The sequence below is a fragment of the Hydra vulgaris genome, chromosome 06 (genome assembly GCF_038396675.1).
Source record: "Hydra vulgaris chromosome 06, alternate assembly HydraT2T_AEP".
NCBI classification, from domain to species: domain Eukaryota; kingdom Metazoa; phylum Cnidaria; class Hydrozoa; order Anthoathecata; family Hydridae; genus Hydra; species Hydra vulgaris.
In genome coordinates, this window is record NC_088925.1 from 59,620,001 (window position 1) to 59,635,000 (window position 15,000).

The 15,000-nt window shown below is 26.4% G+C and overlaps 1 protein-coding gene across 4 annotated transcripts in view; it reads left to right on the top strand.

Moving 5' to 3' along the window:
* LOC136082040 (uncharacterized) overlaps positions 1-15,000 on the top strand; it is a 19,505-nt gene that overhangs the window by 3,388 nt on the left and 1,117 nt on the right. For 2 of the 4 annotated variants that reach the window (XM_065800595.1, XM_065800596.1), the window contains exon 4: positions 13,305-15,000. This exon is cut by the window's right edge and continues 1,117 nt beyond it. In XM_065800595.1, coding sequence (XP_065656667.1) covers positions 13,305-15,000 — 1,696 coding nt within the window. The remainder of the gene's footprint in view (positions 1-13,304) is intronic. The other 2 variants (XM_065800597.1, XM_065800598.1) reach the window with 1 other exon arrangement.

Consider the following 15,000-nt stretch of genomic DNA (forward strand, 5'->3'; position numbering starts at 1 on the left):
TAATTGTACCATTCTTTGCCATAAATAGGTAGGGTTTGAACTCAAACGGTGCTGATTTTCTTAAACTTGTAATTAAATCTACCTATACTTTTGTTTATTTTATTTAACTTAATTCAAAGTTATATTATATATTTTGTTATTAATTAATTAATTTATATACTTTTAATAATTAGTAAATAAAATCAGGGGTGGCGCCAGCATTTTTTGGTCTTCAAGAATCTAACTTCCAGACATGGAGCAAACTCCAAACATCTATATGTTTATACTTATGTCAAATAAGGATGCTTTGCAAAAAATTGCAATGATTGGAGCCTATGAACAAAAAATACCCAAAAGATTAGCCCCCTCTGCCCCAAACGTGAGAGCAACAAGTTGATGAAATATTTTTTTTACTGTTATCAACTCGACTTATATTCATCAAGAAATTTTAAATTTCATAATTTCTCAGCGTTCAAAAATTATGACCATATAAAATTTGAAACCACCTCAAATTGAGGTGGGTTTGAACTGTATATGTATATATTTTTTGAAGGCTAAAGTGTTTTACTATGAAATTTAAAACTTATCGATGAATATAAGTCTAGTTGAAAAATATTTCATTAACTTGTCGCTTTCACGTTTAGGGCAGAGGGGGCGAATATTTTATGGCTTTTTGTTCCCAGGCTCCAAAATCTCAATTTTTTGCAAAGCATCCTTATTTGGCATAAGTATAAACATAAAAATGTTTGGAGTTTGCTCCATGTATGGAAATTAGATACCTCGAAAACCAAAAAATGCTGGCGGCACTCCTGATATAATATATATATATATATATATATATATATATATATATATATATATATATATATATATATATATATATATATATATATATATATATATATATATATATATATATTATATATATATATATATATATTATATATTTTTTGATGAAACACAATATATATATATATATATATATATATATATATATATATATATATATATATATATATTGATAACTTTGTTGATGAAACACAATATATATATATATATATATATATATATATATATATATATATATATATATATATATATATATATATATATATATATATTGATAACTTTGTTGATGAAACACAATATATATATATATATATATATATATATATATATATATATATATATATATATATATATATATATATATATATATATATATATATATATATATATATATATATATTGTGTTTCATCAACAAAGATTCATCAGAAATGAATGATCAAATTAATAAAACTTCAATTTATACCAAAAATTAAATTACAGGAAGTTGCAAATGTCTTAACTGCTGTAAATTTTCACATATTTGTGGAATTTGCTGACACTATTATAAAAAGAATTCTTTAGAAATGATTACTTATGCTATTTTTTAAAAAAAGGGTAGTTAAGGTTTTTTTTTATTTTATTTATATATATATTCTATATATATATATATATATATATATATATATATATATATATATATATATATATATATATATATATATATATATATATATATATATATATATATTATATATATATATTTATAAATATATATATATATATATATATTTTGTATATATATATTATATATATATATATATATATATATATATATATATATATAATTATAGTTAAAAACGATAAAGAAAAAACTTTTTATTATGGAACTTTAAGTTTCATGCCTAACGGCAATCATCAGCCATATATTACAAAATTAAAAATTAAACGTTAAATTACAATTAGAATTACGGTGGCGTGAGTTCTAATGACTCCATGGAAACACAATTTTAACGTATATGTAAATTTAGTATAACGTGACGTAAACGTGACGTAAACCAACCAGGATCAATCTTCGGTATCAAATCAGGAGATAAGGAACTTATTTTTGTGCCTGCACTTCGATATTATTTCGCTTCTTGTATTTAGTAGGTTTTCTCCTCTATACATCAAAATTTGGAACTTTTCGTTCAAACAAAGGTTACAAACTCTTGATGTTGGGTTGTATGGTTTGCATTTTTTAACAATCCTCCATTTGACAAAAGGTGTAAAGTTATTTTCTTTTAGTTTCCAAACTTCTTTAGATAGCTCTGTATCATTCTTGTATCTAACTGCATTAAAAGATTTTAAGTGGTTTGCATACCGAACTTTAAAAGGTGTTTCGCTAATTCCAAAATACACTTTTTCTTTATATTCCGGGTTATTTGAATAGATGGTGGCCTGATAAACAATGTTGTTGGAAAGGCAATGGTTGTTCATGGGACATTTGGTTTTTTCAATGCAGTTGCATTTCATTTCATTAGTTTTTGCCTCCTTACGTAAAATGCTTTTGTTGTGAGAGTTAATAATGGATTTTATGTTTGGCATGCAGGAATAACTTATTTTGATTGTGTTTCTATTAAATATTTTACGAAGTCTGTGGTTAAATGGAAAGTGGAGGTCGATGAGGTTCAAGAAACATTTACCTATTTTTGTAACAACATTTGCACTGAAAGGAGGATTATACCAAATTATCTTGCGTTTATGGTTGCCGTTTGTTGACTTTATACATGGATGGTATGCAAGTTCACAATTGTAACCCGATTTTTTCAAGGCTTCTTGATAAGGAGGAATACTTTCTTTAAAAATTGGTTCACTCGACGATGCTGCTGACAATCTTAATGCAATAGTCTTAGGAATACTTTTAATTACACTTGGTGGATGATTAGAACTAATATGTATATAATTCAGTATATTATCTGGTTTGCGATATGGCTGAAAAGATCCATCGTTAAGGTTTAGCGTTAAATCGAGATAGTTAACTATTTTCAAATTACATTGAATAGAGATAAAAAGATTGTTATTTTTAAAAATTTGTACAAAATGTTTCTTTATCCTCTCCATTTCTTGACCACTTTTATTCCTAAACATAGAGGAGAAAACCTACTAAATACAAGAAGCGAAATAATATCGAAGTGCAGGCACAAAAATAAGTTCCTTATCTCCTCTTTTGATACCGAAGATTGATCCTGGTTGGTTTACGTCACGTTTACGTCACGTTATACTAAATTTACATATACGTTAAAATTATGTTTCCATGGAGTCATTAGAACTCACGCCACCGTAATTCTAATTGTAATTTAACGTTTAATTTTTAATTTTGTAATATATGGCTGATGATTGCCGTTAGGCATGAAACTTAAAGTTCCATAATAAAAAGTTTTTTCTTTATCGTTTTTAACTATAATTATAAATCGCTCTGTTTAGAAATTTATATATAACCAAAATAAATTTCCTAAATATTGAGCACTTTTAAACGAACAAGAGTTTTGTATTATTATAATACAACACTAAATCAAACGATATATATATATATATATATATATATATATATCTATATATATATATATATATATATATATATATATATAATATATAAATATATATATATATATATATATATATATATATATATATATATATATATATATATATATATATATGTAAATTATGTTAGTGTGTTTTACAAATAGAGTGCTCAATGTTCTTAAAGAACAGAGCAATAATAAATTAGTAAAAAACACTTATCTAACTTTTATCTTCGACTTGAAGTTTCACCATTGTTGGAACTCTTCCTGATGATCCAGCAATGGTGAAACTTTAAGTCGAAGATAAAAGTTAGATAAGAGTTTTTTACTAATTTATATATATATATATATATATATATATATATATATATATATATATATATATATATATATATTATATATATATATATATATATATATATATATATATATATTTTTTTTTTTTTTTCTATTTATTTCGTCATTTTACACATTTTACAATGTTATCTATAAATTTAAACAAATATATATAATTACAAGCTGACTGGGGCAAGTAGAAGTCAAAATGACTTATCATCAAGCCCCTTTGTGAAATACAAAAAAAAAAAAAATACAATTAAATTTTACATTTTCCAATATTACATAAAAGAGTGAAATTATTAAGTTTAAAAAAAAAAAATTGGTTAGAAATTTTAGAAGGTTAAAGAAGAACTTAAAGTTAAAAAAAGAACTTAAAGTTAAAAAAAGAAGAAATTTAAGATAAAGTTAAAATATGAAATAACAAATAAAAAATTACAAATCTGTACATATTCGTATACATATTAAAGACAATAAACAAAAAAAAAAATTTAATTCGCTTCATATGCATATACATATTCAATACAATATTAAAATTGAATAAAGTACATAAAAAATTAAAAATACAAAACTATTTCAATTTTTTTTTCAAAAAAATGAGAGAATGTACGTAGTGTTTAACTTTAGTAAGTGTTTTTTTATAGTTCTTTTAAATGTAGCAATAGATTTTATTTTTTTCATATTTTCGTCAAGAACCGAATTCCACAAGCGTGGTCCCCGGCATATAGTTGAGAAGTCAGATTTTTTGAGTGATGTTAGTGGGATGTAGTAATTACTCATTGAATGTCTTGTTTCATATTTATGATTAATTCGAGTGAAACTTTTAAAAAAATATTTTGGAATCATTTCATTTTGAAGTTTAAACATAAATAACAAGTTATGGTATATATTTAGTTTATATACATTTATACATTTAGAGCATTTATTTCCTTGAGTAAAGGCTCGGCACTTTCGTATCTACTTGCGCCCAAAACTAATCTACTTGCTTGCTTTTGTTTTGTATAAATAATTTTTAGGAAAGATAAATGATTGTTTGCCCAGGCAATATTACAATAGTTAATATGACTATGTATAAATGAAAAGTATAAACTTTTTAAACATAAATTATTTAAAAGATGTTTTGTCTTGTACATAATCCCCAGGGTCTTTGAAACTTTGTTCTCGACTAGCTTTATTTGGCTTTTCCAATTTAAATTCTCATCGAAAATTATTCCTAGTATTTTCATTGAAAAAACTCTTTTTATTTTAATATTGTTAATTGTTAGTTCAGGTAATTTGATTGGAAGGTTCTCGGATTTAGATGACTTAGCAAACAAAATATATTTCGTTTTTTCAATATTTAATGAAAGTTTATTTGCTTCAAACCACTCATTAAGATATATTAATTCTGTGTTTACAATATAAAAAATATTTTTTAAATTTGAGTCAGAAAAGAAAACATTTGTGTCATCAGCAAAAATAATATAATTAAGTATTTTTGAAGACAAATAAATATCATTAATATAAATTAAAAACAGCAGGGGTCCAAGTATTGATCCTTGGGGAACTCCGCAATTTATTGATTCAAATGGGGAACATGTTAAGTCATATGGTACTCCTTGTTTACGATTTTGTAAATAACATTGCAGCCACTTTAAATTGGAGTGAACTACTCCATAATTGTGTAGTTTATAAATTAGAATCTTGTGGTTGACAGTATCAAATGCCTTTGATAGATCTAGAAAAATTCCGAGTGTGCAACTGTCGTTATCAAAACCATTTAAAATTTGGTTGGCAAGATCAATTACTGCATGTTCCGTGGAATGGTTGTTGCGAAATCCAAACTGTTTATGATAAAGAATGTTGTTTTTTTCAATATAATTGTAAAGTCTGTTGTGCATAATACGCTCTAGTATTTTGGAAAAACAAGAAAGTATGGAAATTGGTCTGTAGTTAGATTTTATTGAGTCATCACCGCCTTTGTATATCGGAATTATTTTTGCTAATTTTAGTTGGTCAGGAAAAATGGCGTTTTTTAGGGAAAGATTAAAAATTTTAAAAAGAGGTTTCCCTATAATATATATATATATATATATATATATATATATATATATATATATATATATATATATATTATATATATATATATATATATATGTATATATATATATATATATATATGTATATATTATATATATATATATATATATATATATATATATTATATATATATATATATTATATATATATATATATATATATATATATATAAAATATATATATATATAAAATATATATATATATAAAATATATATATATATAAAATATATATATATATATATATATATATATATATATATAAAATATATATATATATATTATATATATATATATATATTATATTATATATACATATATATATATTCTATATATATATATTCGTCATTATTAATATAAGTTTGTACAACATTTTACCGTGAAGTATTTGATTGGAGCAGTAGAAGACAATAGTCTTATTATCTTGCCCCATTTTTGTCGTTGACAAAATATAACAAAATATAAACCAAATACAAATATATTAAAATATTTATAATACATATAATTTTTTTTTTTTTTACTTCTTTTACAATGAACATCATTAAATAACCAAGCAAGTAATATAATAGAATTTCAAGAAAAAGTGAAGATTTAAATTGAAAAAGGAAAAATTTTAAAAATTAGAAAAAATTTTAAAAATAAGAGGTTGTTTCATTAATGTTGAGGTCTAGTAGCTGTTGTTTTACAACGCATTTAAAATGTTGGAATGAGTTTATTGTTTTTATTTTGTTTGTTAGAAATGAGTTCCACAATTGGGATCCTTTGCTGGATATTGAGATTTTAGATTGTCTTAAAGAGGTTTTCGGAATATAGTAGTTCTTGATAGAGTATTTTGTTTGATATTTGTGATTAATAAGGCGAAAAAAGTTATGGAAGACTTCAGGGACCAGATCATTTTTAAGTTTAAACATGAACTGAAGAATGCAATAGATATTTTGTTCGTAGATATTCAGAACTCTCAGTTCCTTCATTAAATGTTTAGAATTGGCATTTCTATTTGCGTTTGTTAATATACAGCATGCTTGTTTCTGTTTTTTATAAATTAAATCTAGTTTTGATTGGTAGGTACTAGCCCAGGCAATATTGCAGTAGTTAATATAGCTATGTATATATGCAAAATAAAAACTTTTAAGGCATGCATTATTTAAAATATATCTGGTTTTATGCAAAATTCCAATGTTTTTAGATATTTTGTTTTTTAATATATTAATGTGGTCTTTCCAGCTAATATGTTCATCAAAGAATACCCCGAGAAGTTTAACTGAGAACGCTCGATTTAATCTAACTTTGTCTAGTAGAATATCTGGAAGTTTTAATGGTAGTTTGTCTGAATTGTATGATTTTGTGAAAAAGATATAATTACTTTTCTCAATGTTGACAGAAAGTTTGTTTGCTTTAAACCAATTGCTCAACTCTTCAAGTTCCTGATTTACTGTATTAAAAAGTGTAGTAATGTTAGAGTGGGTATAGAAAGCTTTAGTGTGGTCTGCAAAAAGAATGAAGTTCAATATACTGGAAGATAAAAATATGTCATTTATATAGATTAGGAAAAGCAGAGGTCCTAGAATAGACCCCTGGGGAACACCGCATGTGACGATTTCAAGGGGAGTGTATGTTTTATTGTAAAATAAGGCTTATTTACGGTTTTTTAGAAAGCAACTGAACCATTTTAAATTTTTATTTTTTATACCATAATTATAAAGTTTGTATCGAAGGATCTCGTGGTCCACTGTATCGAAAGCCTTTGAAAGGTCGATAAATACTCTAAGGGTGTGTTTGTTTTTGTCGAAGCCACTTAAAATTAAATGGTATGTATAGAGTCTATTATACATTATGCGCTCCAATATTTTTGAGAAGCATGGGAGTATGGAGATGGGTCTGTAGTTAGATAAAGTCGAGTCATCTCCGCTTTTAAATACTGGAACTACGCGTGCTAATTTTAGGCGGTCAGGAAAAACTCCATTTTTTAATGAGAGATTAAAGATATACATTAGGGGATACTCAATAACGTCATAAACGTTTTTAACAACTTTAGAGTCTATGTCATCAAGACCAGAACTTTTTCTGGACTGTATGATTTCAAAAACATTCTAAAGCTCATCAGGAGATAAGTCATACTCATCCATTGTAAAGTCTACTTTTTTTAAGTGTGATTTAAATAGTTTTTAACTTTGAGTTATTTTATTTGCTAACGTCTTTCCAATGTTTATAAAATAATTGTTGAAGCTTTCAGCAATTTCTTTTTTATCACTGATAAATATGTTTTTATCATTAGTATTTAAACGGTTAGGCAAAGTATTACCAGAGTCAAACTTTTTTTTTTCCTATTATTTCTTTTATAATATCCCATGTTTTTTTGTTATTTTCGATATTGTTTTGCAATAAATTAGAATAATAATTTTTTTTGCTTGTTTTTTTATTTTTTCAAAGAGGTTTTTATAATTTTTGTATTTGTTTTCATTTTTGTAAGTTTTTTTTTTTTAAGTATTCTTTATAGAGTTTTTTTTGGAAGATTTAATAAGACCTTTGGAAATCCATGGACTTTGTAAGTTTTTGAGTTTAATTATTTTTTCTTGCTTTGGAAACGCTTTTTAATACGCATCACTGAACTCTAAGTTAAAATATTCATAAGCGTTATTTGCGTCTTTGTAGTTGATGAGTTGATCCCAATCTACCAGTGATAGATAGTTACGAAAGGTTTCAATGGTACTTTTATCTATCTTTCTTTTTGTAACGCCTATTAATTTGTTTGATTCCTTGATTGATTTTTCTTTGTATATTGAATTTTATGTGAAAAATATTGGGAAATGATCACTTATATCAGTTCTTATGATTCCGCTTTGAGTGTGATATTTCGAGAAGTTATTAGTAAAAATATTGTCTATGAGAGTTTCAGTTCGACGAGTTATGCGAGTTGGTTTATTAATTAATGGTAAAATATTGTGCTGATAGAGGAGATTTAGAAAACGTTTGACTTTAATATCATTTTTTAGGTTTAAAAGGTTTATATTAAAATCCCCCATTAAGTATATTTGTTTATTTCTAACGCTTACTAAATACTGTTCTAAATAGTTTTCAAACATTGTTATATTTCCGCTAGGTGGTCGATACATTGCGGTTAAATAAACACTTTTTTGTTATGGATCAGTAGTTCTATAGTTAACGACTCACATCCCGCATTACAATTACTAAGATTTTCCGATTTTTGAAAATAAATTGAATTATGAATTAAAAAACATATTCCGCTTCCTCTGCCACCAACTCGGGTTTGATGAATTGATTTGTATCCTGGTAATTGAAGATTCGAGTTCTTACCACAAAAGACATCTTACCTTGAATTCATGGTTTATGTTTCGTAACATAGCTTTAAGATTTTCAAAGTTTTTTTTAAGATTTCTAATGTTTAGGGTTAATGTCGAAAATAATAGTTGCGTTGAGTTAAAATAACAAGATACTTCCTCAACATTAAAGTAACAAGAGTCAATTTCAATTTCATTAAAAAGATTTATATCAGGATCTTTATTTTTATTCAAAAGCAGTGAATTATTTTTATTAAAAGTTTTTGTTTTATTTGTTTTGTCAGCCATTTGTATTATAAAAAATAAAAATATATTTTTGAAAACGAAAATTAATATTTCTACTTACTTAGATCTTTCTTGGTAAAATCACTTTTGAATTTAATAATTTTGTCGTACCTTACAGCGACGTTCTCTCCGTTTTCTCTCCTTAGCTTCGCCTCTGAAAATAGCTTCTTTCTTATAATGAAGTCTCTCAAGAGTAATCTTCGTTTATATAAATGTTTAGTCCTTTGAGTCGGTGGGCTTCTTTCAGGATTTTTGTTTTGTCTTTAAATCTTAGTAATTTTAGAATTATAGTTCTTGTTTTTCCGTCTTTTTTATACCCCGTGCGATGGGCTCGTTCGATCTCTACTTCATTCACTTCCAAAGTTTTAGAAAATAATTTTAAACTTTATCTGCGGTCTCATCCCAGGTTTCGTTAAAACTTTCCGTAATCCCTTCAATTCTAAGATTATTTCGTCTTGAGCGATCTTCTAGTATTCTATTTTTCTCATTAGTATTTTGTATTGGGCTTTCTTTCTCTAAGTTGTTACTTACCGTTTTGACCTTCTGTTCAATTAAATGTTCGTGAAAGTTTAGACTTTCCTTTAACTCATTTAATTCTTTTTCTAGTTTGTTTATTTTGTTTACATTATCAGCAGATTTGTTTTCAATTAATCCCAATCGATCGTTTATTATTTTCAAATTAGAACTCAGAATGTCAACAAAGTTTTTTTCTTGTTGTTTTAGTATTTTTTCAATTTCTTTTTTGTATTCATTGAACATTTGAGTCAGCATTTTCTTTATTTCTGATACTGTTGCAGCCATGTTTTTTATAATACAATTACTAAGGAACGAAATATATCACAGAATATACAGGTAAATATTATTTGTAACCATGAGCGAGATTAGGTTTTTTCAAACCGAGACGATACCGAGACGAGAAGTTAGTACTTCCCGTGAAACCGAGAACGATATGAGACGAAAAATTTAACAATTTTTGAAAACAAATTTATTAAAATCCAAGTAAAAAAAAAAAGTGTAAACATGGTTTTGACAAATAGACACAAATGACATTACATGTAAACAACTTTTTCAAATATTAATTGAGAATTTTTTTGCCAAACTTTTCCAACAAGACAATATTTTCTCTGATTAAGATGATTTGTTCTACTTTTTCTGGGTGTAAGTTGTGTCTGGATGATCGGACGACATTTCCACCTGAGCTAAAAACTCTCTCTGATTTAGTTGAACTTGCTGGAATAGCTAAAATTTGTCTAGCTAATGAAGAGAGTTCTGGCAATGTATTTGAATGCAATTTCCACCAATCAAGAATCGGAGTCTTTTTTGGCATTAGGGAGATATTCATACTGGCACATTTCGCTCAAAATAGGATTCAGTTCAGATGTTGGCTCTTGTGTTTTCAGTCTGACGTTTAACTTGCGCTTCAGTTTTGAATTAGGGGACAAATCTGCTGAAAAGACTCTGGCAACAGGTTGGCACTCAACATTATCCTTAACCTGTGAGGTTAACCATTCTTTTGTTGTTTGAAATTTTTTGAAGAGCTTCAAGTCAAGTCTCTTTAAAGCAGGAATTAAGTAGTTTGCTGCAGCACTCAATAAGTTTCCAGTGTGACAAAAAGAAATCTTTTCTCAATGCAGCTTTTCAAGCTGCATTGAGAAAAGATTGTGATGCACTGATGGTCTTTGAAGAAAAAATATCTTCATTTGCACATAAGCTGATAATTGCACTCTTTAGATGTAGGACAGACGCCATACAATCCAGTTCACTATTCCATCTTGTGTCAACAGATTAGCGTGACTGTCTAAAATTGATTCCTTGAGCATCTGATTCTGATTCAAGCAACTCAGTTGCAACTGTTGACTGGTAAGTTAAAGAGCCAAATCTTTGCATGTTTGCAACGCATCATCCATTCCAGCAGTCATTCCAAATAAGTCTCAAATTGCACATTGCAAAATATGATTGTTGCACAAGTATTGGTCAAGGCGCTTTGACAATTTGATTGCAAGTTTCATGTTTCTTACCTAGTCGTTCACGCAGTACATTGGCAAATCAGAAGGCAAATTTAGTTCTTCTAAGAAAGAATCCAGCTTTCCTTCAATCAAGATACCTGTGTGTCTGCCTGAGAACTGTTGGACATGGGGTGTCCAGTGATGTAGTCTCCAATTTTCGTCAATAGCATGAATAGTCCGAGAGATGTAGCTGTCCTGAGCTCTAGAAGTCCAAAGGTCAGAAGTAAATGCAGCACTTTTTAGATTTGAAGTAACCTCCGTTATTATGCTCTTCATTCAAGCTTGAACTTCTCTTGACCGAATTGAAAGCTTTCTAGAATATGTTGTTCTGTGTTGAAGGCTCAGTTTAGGGTTTGCAATGTCAAACAATTTTTTGAAACCTCTTCCTTCGACTGCTGAAAAGGATGCCAGATCAGTGCAAAAGTTATCCAGCATTGCAGAGTCAAACTGTTTTTGAATGGAATTGTCTTTGTCATATTTGGACTTTGTTTCAAGCATTTCGACCATGGTTCGTTGTTTCTTTTTAAGAGGAGGAAGAAGAGAGTCATCAGTTTTTTCAGCATACTCAACGTAATCTTGGCAGTGTTTTTTTCGAGGTGACGATGAAGTCCGCTTGTGTTTCCATCTTTTGTTTTCAAAGACTTTTTGCACGCCTTGCATTCAGCACCGTCACTTGTTTTTTGAAAATATCTCCAGATTTTGTTTTTTCTTGGTGACATTTTTGATCGTTAAAATGAGGCAAGAATATTTCTTTTCAATATGAATATTTTGTGTCAAGTTGAATACCAGTGGTAAACTAATGAAAATAAGTCGAAAGTGCACCATTTTATACAAAAAGTTTTGTATTTAAAATCTGATTAAAAATATTTAAAATCTAATTAAAATTTTTTAATTAGATTTTTTTTAAAAATCTAATTAAAAAATCTAATTAAAAATCTAATTAAAAATTTAATTTATTTTTGTCAAAAAAAAATTAAATTTTTAATTAGATTTATTAAAATCACGGAGTCAAAATATTATTTAATTAAAAAAACAAATTATTAAGCATTTTGTAAATAACAATAACTTTTAATTTATAAATATAATATAATATTTAAGTCTCGTTCTACTTCTCGCGAGAATTTTCTATTTCTCGTTTCTCACGAGAAGTCCCATTTCTCACGAGAAACGATAACGAGACGAGATTTTGCTCATGGTTAATTATTTGAACTCATTTCTTTTTATAGTTTTTTAGGAGAAACTTATTTTCGTGCCTACATTTAGAAATTAATTACCGACACTCTATTGTGTAGAATACTTTATTAGAAGAATACTCTATTGTGTAGATATTCTATTATGTAGAATATTTTATTGTGTAGAGCACTCTATTGTGTAGAATACTTTTTAAAGTTGTTTAAATATATATATATATATATATATATATATATATATATATATATATATATATATATATATATATATATATATATATATATATATATATATATATATATATATATATATATATAATAAAAACAACAATTTTATGAAAATTTAAACATTTGTATTATGTGTTGACAGACCACATGCTTTAAAAAAATGTTTTTTTCATAGGCCGAAATTTAAACTCCGAAATTCAAATTTAGTGCAAAATTAAATTGTAATTTTATTTGTATTCTCTAGAGAAACAATAATTACTTGATGTTTTTCAAATTGTTAGGTTTAAAAGCCTCGTATACAAAACCTTTTTCAATCTATGAAATAAATAAGTAAAATTTTATATACATTTATAAACACTTTTAAATTCAGAATGATACGCTAATATAAAGGTGTTAAAAGTTACGTTTAAGAAAATAAAAGAAAAGTATAGCGAAGTGTTAAAACTTTCTACTAAATATTAATTTTATTTTATTTGAGATAATGTTAAGTTAATCTAAACGTTTATTTTTAGTCATTCAACCTTTTTCAGAAAACTTATTTTCACGCGAAAAACTACTCCGCGAAATTCAAAATTATTTTTTACAAGATGCAAATAAGTCAACTTTAGTATTATATGGAATGTCGGGTGTCGGAAAGACACATATTGCCAGAAACTATTGTGAAATATCTTATAACTTCTATAAACACATTATTTGGATTGACGCAGCATTTGGAATGTTACAAACTTCAATGAGAAACCAATGCCAAATATTAGGATTTGAAGTTCATGATTCAAAAGGTGAATATTTTAATATAAAAGTAATTGTTGAAAAAATTCACAACTATTATAAAAATGAAAAAACTTTGTATATTTTTGACAATGTCGACGATGAAAGTGTTAAAAATTTATCAACGTACATTTCAAGAAAACCGAACTCATTTACGTTGATTACCTCCCAATGGAGAACGTGGTCGAAAAACGTAAATAAAATACTAGTAGATGTTTTTTCTTCTAAAGAAGCATTTGCTTATGTTAAAAATAATATTAAAGAAAACACTGATGAAAACATAAGAAACTTAAATAAAAGACTTGGTTATCATCCGTTTGCAATTACTCAGGCAATAAAATATATAAATATACATAAAATTTCGATAGAAAAATACATAGATCTATATAGAGCAAAACCATCAGAAATATTAGACAATGATAACTTTCCAACCGAAGAAGAATCAAAGTCTGCAATAAAAGCAATTAACTTAGTTTTAATCAAATTAGAAAAAACTAATTCATTTCCATTTAAATTATTAAACTGTTTATCTCATTGCGACGGTCACAACATCAGTAAACAATTTATAGCAGAAATTTCAAACCACATAGAAATAAACGACGAATCTTTAATAGATGAAACCATCGGATTACTAATGAGTTATTCTTTATTAAACTATTTTGATGATAAAAAATATGCAATACACGAACTTACACAGTTAACATGTCGATGTTTTCAAAAGAGAAATTCAAGTATAAATATGTTTTTTGGTCTAATAGAAAATTATTATCAAGTTAAAATGAACAAAATAGAAGATCACGTGGATTACGGAAAACATTTTGTTTTTCATTTTATCAATATGTTTCGTAATAACAAAAAAAAAATGTCGAAAACCTTCCATAATATGACGACTTCTATTCGAAATTTATTAGTATGTAAAGGTTTATTTGAAGAAGCAATCGAAATCATAAAAGTTATTCAAAAATTTAATACAGAAACTTATGGTGAAATTAGTAAATTCACGCTTGATACAAAATCAAATATCGCAATCTGTTTGAACGATATGGGAAAATATAACGAAGCTTTAGAAATTTATTATTCTGTTGAACAAATACAAACTGAATTTTTAGGTATCAACCATCCAAATACAATGACAACAAAACATAATATCGCAAGCTGTTTGAGCGATATGGAAAAATATATCGAAGCTTTAGAAATTTATTATTCTGTTGATAAAATACAAACTGAAATTTTAGGTATCAACCATCCAGATACAATGGTAACAAAAAATAATATCGCAACCTGTTTGAGAGCTATGGGAAAATATAACGAAGCTTTAGAAATTCATTATTCTGTTGATAAAATACTAACTGAAATTTTAGGTATCAACCATCCACATACAATGTCAACAAAAAATAATATCGCAAACTGTTTGAACGCTATGGGAAAACTTAACGAAGC